Source organism: Hordeum vulgare, chromosome 6H (assembly GCF_904849725.1).
Source record: "Hordeum vulgare subsp. vulgare chromosome 6H, MorexV3_pseudomolecules_assembly, whole genome shotgun sequence".
Taxonomy (NCBI): domain Eukaryota; kingdom Viridiplantae; phylum Streptophyta; class Magnoliopsida; order Poales; family Poaceae; genus Hordeum; species Hordeum vulgare.
The window spans coordinates 176,131,163-176,140,279 of NC_058523.1; the positions used below are offsets into that span (position 1 = coordinate 176,131,163).

General features: G+C 45.8%; 1 protein-coding gene across 5 annotated transcripts; it reads left to right on the forward strand.

Moving 5' to 3' along the window:
• Positions 1-260: 260 nt before the first annotated feature.
• Positions 261-7,878, forward strand: LOC123406347 (probable ADP-ribosylation factor GTPase-activating protein AGD14). 5 transcript variants are annotated; one of them, XM_045099853.1, is made up of 14 exons: positions 261-567; positions 692-805; positions 1,785-1,846; positions 1,990-2,077; positions 2,160-2,221; positions 2,311-2,404; positions 2,522-2,995; positions 3,149-3,622; positions 3,697-3,867; positions 6,085-6,189; positions 6,284-6,493; positions 6,647-6,770; positions 6,881-6,947; positions 7,336-7,878. In XM_045099853.1, the coding sequence occupies exons 2-14, from the start codon at positions 707-709 to the stop codon at positions 7,451-7,453; spliced, it is 2,148 nt and encodes a 715-aa protein (XP_044955788.1). In that variant the 5' UTR covers positions 261-567; positions 692-706; the 3' UTR covers positions 7,454-7,878. The 5 variants fall into 5 exon arrangements, with proteins under 5 accessions (XP_044955788.1, XP_044955789.1, XP_044955787.1 ...); XM_045099854.1 differs by having other exon boundaries at positions 397-567; positions 689-805; positions 6,650-6,770; XM_045099852.1 differs by having other exon boundaries at positions 398-589; positions 689-805.
• Positions 7,879-9,117: the final 1,239 nt, after the last annotated feature.

Genomic DNA, 9,117 nt, shown 5'->3' on the forward strand with positions numbered 1-9,117 from the left:
GAGTGTACGAGCTTGCCGTGTAAAAAAAAAAAGCTAAGTCGAGATGGCATGGTCTTTTGAAAAATGAAAAAACCCTGTCGGTGATTAGCCTAAACCGGGGTCATTACCCGAGTCGAGAACAAACCACGGCAGAATTGACGGAACAGTCACGTCCAGCTCACTCCGCACGAAAAGGCCAAAACCGGAGAACCAGCCCTACCACCACCGTTCCTGCCACTCGGGCCCCATAAATCCCCGGCCACATCGCCCCTCTGGATTCTAGACTAGAAAGACCGCCTCCCTCCCGCGGTCCCGCCGCCCGGCGACCGGCTTCAGCCGGTCCACACCCGCAAGTTGACCGCCAGCCGTCGCTCTGCCTTCTTCTCCTCTGCCGGTAAATAAAACCCCACGACGAGGGAAAAACTTTTTTTCTACTAACACGCGCAGCCCCAGCGAAGCAGCTCAGCGGCGACAACAAAAGAGGGGACCCTTTCCGTTGGTCGCCACCGCCAACTCGCCTCGGCCCCCGCTCCTCCGCACGCCCGCGCGGGATCTCGCGCTTGCTCCCCCCCGAGGAGGGCTCTCCCGGTGAGGGCTCGTCGATCGACCGGTGCGCACGTGGTGATCGCGGCCGGATCTGGCGGGGTCTCGCCGGATCTCGGGCCATTTTGGGGGGCGGTTGCTGATGGCTGGGTTTCCTACTTTGTAGCAGGGTTTGCGGCGGGCGATGGCGAGCCGGGTGAAGGAGGACGAGAAGAACGAGCGGGTAATACGCGGGCTGCTCAAGCTGCCCGCAAACAAGAGGTGCATCAACTGCAACAATTTGGTAGGTTCCCCGCTGGTTTGCTCGAGTTCGCTTGCTTAATGTGGTCGTATTTGAGGCCGGGTTTGGGTCTGGGAGTCTGGAATGGCTTAGAGCTCGTTTGACTTCCTCCGCCATGGTTTGCTGCAAATGGTGCTTTTCTGTCAAACCGCGAATGCGCATGGCGTACGAGGGTTCTCATGGACATGGACTGGCAGGGGTGAAAGCATCATCCTGTTGGGTGGGCTAGAGAAAAATGTAGCCTCAGTCTGCAGATTATACCGTGGTCCAAAATACAGGCCTTTTTATGCACACTCTCTTAGGATGTGCATTGGGTGTGATTTCATTGCTGGGATGCACAACAGTGATGTTACTAAATCGTAATTGTTAGTGCCACATTTACATCCTGCATAATTTGGTGCCATATGTTGTTGTGCATTGTTCATGTTCTATTCGGAGAAGGGCCCAGCATACCTATTCACATGATATCTGCCGTTATTTGGGACACCTCTAGTGCTTGCTACTGAGTATGCAGCAGGATGGGTTGATTTGAAGGCCACACCCCTTTTATTTTGACATCACAAGTTCACAACTGAAACCTACCTAGTTTGCTATGCATAAAATTGCATTAATTGTTATGCTCTGTAGCTCCATGGCGTCTCTTATATGATGCAACCATCTAATATTTTTAACGTGAAGAACTCTGTGAAATGGATAAGCCATGGATGTGATTGAGTGACAGTAGAAACAGTTGTGTCCATTGAAGTCATATTTGAAGATTCATAAGCTCAGATTTGTGCCCATTGTCTTGCTGCAATTCAGTTTTCCCTGCATTTCTCCAGAGCTAATTTTATTCCATTCGCACCATAAACGGAACTTATGAGTGCCAGCTTGTGAATTATATATGCCATTTTGCCCATGTTCTGTGTTGCTTGTATTTGTATGCATTGCATGTTTCTAAAAGATTGAAATACTGATGCACCACATATATTGGTATGAACAGGGACCACAATATGTATGCACAAATTTCTGGACCTTCGTTTGTACCAATTGCAGTGGAGCACAGTAAGATTCCTTTTCAGTTCTCTTTCATTTTGTCTTAGATGTATCATGGTCAATTTAAATAACAGGTTCACAACCCCCAATTGGAATGATTGAAGTTAGCCTTCCATAATAACTGCCTGCCTTTTCTTTTCCGCTCCTCCTAGCCGAGAGTTCACGCACCGGGTGAAATCTGTTTCCATGGCTAAATTTACTGCACAAGAAGTCACTGCTCTACAAGGAGGAGGAAATGAGGTATTTTCATGTTCCTATAGTTCTTAATTTTCCGTCTCATGTATTTTTGTTTAACTTGACATGGGGTTTGCATAACTTGTAGCGTGCTAGAGAAATATTTTTCAAGGAATGGGATTCTCAGCGCAATCCATACCCTGACAGCAGGTTACCTTTCTTTGTCCATCTTCATGGTTATAACTTGTTAGTTTTGCCTTTAGAATTCTGACCCGTTCGACTGTTTCCTACGGTCTCAGTAATACGGACAAATTGAGGAATTTCATCAAATATGTTTACGTGGAACGGCGATATACAGGAGAAAGAAGCTCTGATAGACCACCGAGGGGAAAGGTGATGCTGGCACCCTATAGCTCTAGCATTTCTGCTGTGATAACCGCCATCAATTCTGGGAACTCTATCCTGTTGTCTTGTAAATTCATTATTTGCTGGTTGATTTGCATATTTCAGGACGATAAGGATGAACATAGCGAAAATAGAAGATCTGATGGAAATCGGGGTGGTTCAAGAAGTCCACCATATAATGAAAGTTACTCTGACCGTCGGAGTTATAGTGGACGGAGTGATGACAGAAATTCCAGACATTCCTATGGAGAACGTAGTCCTGGCTATGACCAGAATGATTATAAGAAAAGCCCCCGCCACTTTGAAGTTGTCGACGATAGATCTGGGAAAACAACTCCAGTTCAAAGGTTCGAGGACCGCAGGTTTTCTGAACCACGAAAGCCAGAGACTGGGTCTCCAAATTACCAGAGAGAAGCCAATGGATCTAGTCCTCCTGTTGTACGGCCAGTGAGGGAGATATTGGGTGATGATGCTCCTCAACTTCGGATTGGTGAACCTCCAAAGCCGAATGTAGCCAGACCGATTGACCCTCCAAAACCAAATGGAGCCAGGACCATTGAACCTCCACCTCAGGCACAGGTTGTTCTAGTCGCTCTTGGTGTTTTCAATCCCTCTCAGACACTGGTTTTAGATACTCTTGAAATTTAGCATATTTTTGTGCAAATATTCTTTCTAAGCTGAGAGTTTGAGGCAAAATTATAACTGTTTTGTCTTACATATTTCATACTGCAGAGGACAGCTACTGCCAGCAGCATTGGTTCTTCCGAGGGGATTTCGGAACAGACGAAGGCAGTAACTCCAGTCAGTTTAATTGATTTTGGTGCAGATCCCGAACCTACTGCATCTGCCCTGCCATCACAGACAGCCCCTACACCCCAGCAGCAGTCAGTTAATGCACAGCCTATTAACACAACAGCGCCACAACATGTTCTTGAACAAGGCAGAAGTGCTCCATCAGTGAGCGGCGGTGATTGGGCATCTTTTGATGCTTTTGGCCAGCAACAACAAACACCACAATCAGGCAGCACTGTAAATCCGCTTGAGTCTGTGCTTGCACAACTATCATTCTCTGAAACACCCTCTGCCTCCAGTACATCAGCCTTTTCAACTTCTGTTGATCAGCAAGCAAATGGAGGACAGTCATCCATGATAGATCCATCACATTCTTCATTATTTGGTCCACCCGTTGGAATCTCAGGCAATCAGGTACCTCCCTTCGCAGAAAATTTCAATGAGTGTGCATCAAATGAGTATTTTTCTTGAAAGAAACTGTGTTATAGGCCTCAACAGGAATGCCCGTCCAAGGATCTGCAGTTCATCAATCTGCTGTGGCTGCCCCTATGGGTGGTCTTCCATCTCTATTGCCTTCAAATTCTCAAGGAACAAGTGGTATTCAAGAAGCAACGTCTTCTCATGACAGCAAATCCAGTGGGCGGACAGCACTTCCAGTGGTATGTGATTAATTGCTTGTAAACTATTTAGCAGCTATCTAGGGAGCATGTTCTATATGCCCTTGTGCCATGAGCTATTCCAGATTCCCATTTTCACCCATCACTTGATTGATGTGGTCTACACAATATATACACTATTACTCCCTTCGTTCTTAAATATAAGTCTTTTTAGACATTCCACTATGCACTACATACGGATGTATATAGACATACTTTAGAGTATAGATTCACTCATTTTGCTCCGTATGTAGTTCGTAGTGAAATCTCTCCAAAGACTTATATTTAGGAACGGAGGGAGTAGTTTGCATGGCCTACACTGCACCTACCGTAAAGTGCTGCTCCCTCCGTTCTGAATTTAGTTAGCCTTTTGTTTTGCAGTCTCCAATATGCAACTTTGACCGTTACTGTTTGTATAATTATGTTAGTAAAATATTATCAGATATTTATAGAGCGGAATTATTTTTCATGTCATTAATTCCAATGGCAAGATTTTCACCTAACCAATTTAAATTGTTTTTATGCATTAGTAGTTGACGAAGAATCAAAGATAGTTGTCATCTTAACAAAGGTAGTATGCTACTTCCATCACAAAATTTGAAATTATATGCTCCTATGACAAGTTGATAACTTGCACTGGTTTAGTAGATCCATGAGATGTACCTAAAAAGGATGGCAGATAAGTTGCTTTGCTCAGTAGTTCCTCAGATTTGTGGAAAATAATGCAAGGCATGATAAGACATCGCTGAGAATAGTGTTATTCTTTTGATGTATCGAAGGCCGGCAGAGTTTCTAACTAGCATTAGTGTTATTCTTAGTAGCCTGGTTTGCGGGTCGAGGGTGCGATTCCCGTACCGGGGTCGATCGACCCCGATCGAGGGTCGGGGACGATGTTTGGTCGAGCTGGGTCACTTGCCAGATCGTGACCCCGATCAATGGATGCTACCCCAGATCAATACTCATGAGGAAATGAGGCTTACCAGTGCGCTTCCAAAAATCCGAACTCTGCTGGATTGCCAGAGTCCACCCTTGTCCATCCTTCTGCGATGCGCTGCTCCCCTGCAGCTCATCGAGCCGTCGGCTGACGTACGTGGAATCTCCTATCCCGCTCCCCCAGCGACGAGCCGCTTGAGACTTGAGAATCCGGCGCGACTAGGGAAGCACGAGGCAGAAGGAATTGCGGGAAGGGCAAGGCAAACAGGACAGCCTAGAGGCTGATGGTCGGAGGTTTGGGGCTGGATCCATGGCAGACAGGAGTACTGGACTAGCTTTGCAGATGAACCGATGAAGAGCATGAAGAGGGATTTGGGGATTAGTTCTGCGACCAATGCTTTGGGCGAAAGTAAAAAAGGCAGATGGAGAAAATCATGCTATAATGGGCTGACTTGTGGCCCCACTTTTTAATCTTTCTATGTTCCTATGTTGTGAAATTTTAGGAGTTATTTTTTCCTTCCCTGCAATATTGGGGAAATATACGATGACACAATACATCATACCAGGGTCATCGACCCAAAATTCTTTGGGTCGCGGTCCACGTCCCCAATCAGCATCCAGAAGAAGTATACCCTTAGTCGTACCGCATTCCGGAGGGGTGGCGACCCTCGACCCTTGACTCGGATGACCCGGATTCCTGGCACTTTTAGGGAGAGGTTCGGTACTTGCATTTAGACGGGGACCATGCGGTTATTTAAGGATATTAGATCACATTTCAGTGGGGCACTTATCATGCTGAAATAGAACTACATAAACACCTGTAATAATTGCAATTCCTAATCAAATGCAAGGCATGGTAGGGCCACGAAAGTGTTAATGGCTGTTTTGATGCATCATTGGGCATGCCGTATCTTGTTAGGCCAAAGAAACCAGATGGTAGATTAAAAACTAAAAAAGTACCCTAGAGCATCATTAGCGGCTGGCAAAATCATATTAGGTATTAGCTTGATCTTTTGTTCTCCATAAAATAGTACCGCATGTTCACTGACGTTAACAGCTTGTGTTCATGTGTGTTCACATGTATTCGTTTGCAAGCCATCGCTTTTTTTTTTTGAGCCGGGCAAAGCCATCGCTTAATTGTCAATTCGGGCGAAGCCATCACTTAATTGTCAATTGATGACAAATGTGTCGTCTTTCTAAGAACGTGATAAGTTGATGTTGTCAAAACCAGTCCATTAAATGAAATCATTGCATCAGCACATCTAATGTCAGATCAAATCTCTGCAGGATTTCTTTACTTCACTTTATCCATCAGCAACTCCAGCAATGCCTGGCTGGCAGAGAGCTCCCCAGTCTGGAATGGGATTTGGCATGCAGTATCCTGCCGGAATGGTATTCATTCTCATGACAGTGATTTATATGATTAATATTTGAGATCACTTTCGAGATCATTATCAATATTTGTCTTACAAAAATGTCCTCTCAGTTGCAGGGAATGCAGTCATATCCTCAGGCAGCATTTTCTCAACCTACATATCAACAGCCTACATATCAGCAACCTATGTATCAGCAACCTACATACCAACAACCTACGTATCAACAGCCTGTATATCAGCAAAATGCATATCCCCAACCTGCGAAAGCTTCAAACCCTTTTGACCTCGGAAATGAGGCAGCTCCAATTCAAGCTCACATGGTATAAATAGATATTTTCTCTCTTATGCATAAGAAAGTAGAATAATTTTGCATATTTTGTCCTCCAATTCAAGTATTTCAAGGTTGAGCAACAAATAATTGTTCACTATTTTCATCGTTTGTTTTGTTAACTCATTTTTGTTGTGGCCTTTAGCAGTCCCTATCTGGACCACTGGGAGCATCAGCAGGCGCTGCTAACCCAACATTAGTTGGTAACTCTAGTTTTGGAGTTCCACCTCAGCAGCCTCAGCAGATGTATCAGCCACCTGTACATCAAAGTATTTACTTAGTTTCTCATCATCATCTCTACACTCTTGCTCTTTATTATTATTACTGCTACCAGTACTACTACTTTGACATGCGGTACTAATTTGTGATTCAACTTCAGACCATTACATGATGCAGCATGTTTCAAACAACATGCCTGAGCAGCTACCTAATGGCATGCTTCCAAGGTGAGCTATACTTGTTATCAGTATATCCTGCAAGTTGAAATGTTAGTGCTATGCTTTGCATATGAGCTGAGATTAATTATTATTTTCAACTATTCTATACCACATCTTAGTCATATATAGGTAGCAAATAGCACACCCATTAAATACGGAACTGGCACTGACTGAACTGTCAGTTCTGGCCATTGGGTCATTTTGGATGGTTGATATAAACAATTGAATGCTACCAGCTTTCGAAGCAATCCTGTGAATTATGTCATCTTCATCCTACTAGCCGCTGCAGTGGCATGGATAGTCCTTGTTTGCATCTTCACATCTGATAAGAGTGATCAAGGCTGTATGTTTATTGTGATTTTCTGGCAACACCTCCGACTTACTTGTGACATCACAGGCAACAAGGAGGGGCTGGTTCCCTCGGCGTCGGATATGATCAACAAGCTGCCCCTAGGTACTCCCAGCCAAGCACCCCACCTTCATATGGTGCTGTCGGTGGAAATCCTTTTGGGTAAAAAAGGCTTATCAAATGTGGACGTACCATGTTACCTGTTTATGGTATCTTATGTATCTTCAGACCACTGGTGTGTAGTGCCCACTGCCCAGTGAGACCAGAATGCACAAAGCCCTGGAGAAAAATTTGTTTCATATTTACTGGTCATGTGTTCTGTCACTGTAGCTCCGTGTAACTTGGTCTGGGAGGTGGAAGCGACGTGGTGCATAAGCTTCAGGAGCAGTAGTTCGGTGCTTCTAGCCCCTATTTTCTTGTATATTTGTGTTTGGTGTTCTGTATGCGTTGCCTCCGATGTATATTCACAGAGACCCTATGCCTTGTATGGTTTTTGATTGGGATCTTTCGAGCGGCCCTATCTGATAGTGTACTTAGCTCAGAATGTTACTTTTAGTCATGCTGGGTATTCAATTTTAATGTTTATTGCAATGTCGGACTGAAGGTTGTATAACTGTGGTTAATCAGTTGTTTTGGTCTCACGCTATTGCATTACGGATCATTTGGTGGTACGTGTTACCATCTGTTTTTCCTTTCTTCCTGGCATGGTTGTTTTTCTTACTATTCTTAGATTAGAGGAACATTGAGCGACTTATGTGACCTTGCCCGTGACGGGTGGGCTCCCGATGGTGCTGCTTCGTTCTACCGTGCAGCTCGGTGGCGGTGGCCATGTTGTCCACGCTCGCTTCGGTAACCCCTAAAATGGAACCTCTAGCAGATTTGGAATCCTCCTGGTGTTCTCTCTGCTAAAGTGCTTCTCTTGGGCTATACATTGGATGGTGAGGAGCTTTTTCCTTGTACACGGTGGAGGCGACCATGTTGTCCACGCGTGCTCCTTGCTCGCTTCCGCAACCCCTAACATGGAGGTTTGGGATCAAGAATGGAGGGGCGATAACCTTAGCTTGAGGCCGTCCTAAACGACGCCCTTTCCCTTCGTTCCGCCTGTTGGAGCTGCCTCCACCTTCCATCATCGTCACAGGTGACCCCTTCATGCATGCTATTGGGGGATTTGGCGCCCTTTACTTCGATGAACTGGAGCTCGGGCTCCTGTCGCCGTCTAGCCTTGTGAGCTACCTTTGGTGACGTGTACCACCCTCACCCCCCTTTGTGTGCGCCTCCATCGGCCATATGCCGTCGCAACCGAATTGTTGGGGATATTACCTGCGGTGTAACCCGCCCTAACTGGGCCGGGTCACTAATGGGGCGACTCATCTTTTGATGATGTAAGCCTTGACCCAGGGGCCCATGAGCCGGATGACGGTTCAGGATTGATGTAGAAGATAAGACGCCAAAGAGGTTTCTAGTCTTGGAAAGCACGACGACTTAGAGATATAGAAAACCACGATCTGTAGCGTGGTTAGGACTCTTGTAAACCCTAGGGCCTCGACCTGTATATAAAGGCGAGTCCCTAGGGCAGATAGGGCAAGTTAGAAATCATCGAGAGCTAGGTCAGGCGAGTTATGCCCTCATTGTAATCGAAACCATCATCAATCTACACAAAGCATGACGTAGGCTTTTACCTCCACACGAGGGGCCGAACCTGGGTAAATCTGAGTCTCGCTTTCGCTCACCCCCTTTGAGTCGCCACCAAGGTGCGATGGCTCCTTCACTAAGTCTTTTCACGAGGACATCTGCCGTGACAAAACCACGATAGTTGGCGCCCACCGTGGG

Coding starts and splice junctions, on each gene's coding strand:
- LOC123406347 (XM_045099853.1), top strand. CDS start 707: ATGGCGAGCCGGGTGAAGGAGGACGAGAAGAACGAGCGGGTAATACGC. Junction 2,078..2,159: donor TACAAGGAGGAGGAAATGAG/GTATTTTCATGT, acceptor CATAACTTGTAG/CGTGCTAGAGAAATATTTTT. Junction 3,623..3,696: donor TTGGAATCTCAGGCAATCAG/GTACCTCCCTTC, acceptor ACTGTGTTATAG/GCCTCAACAGGAATGCCCGT.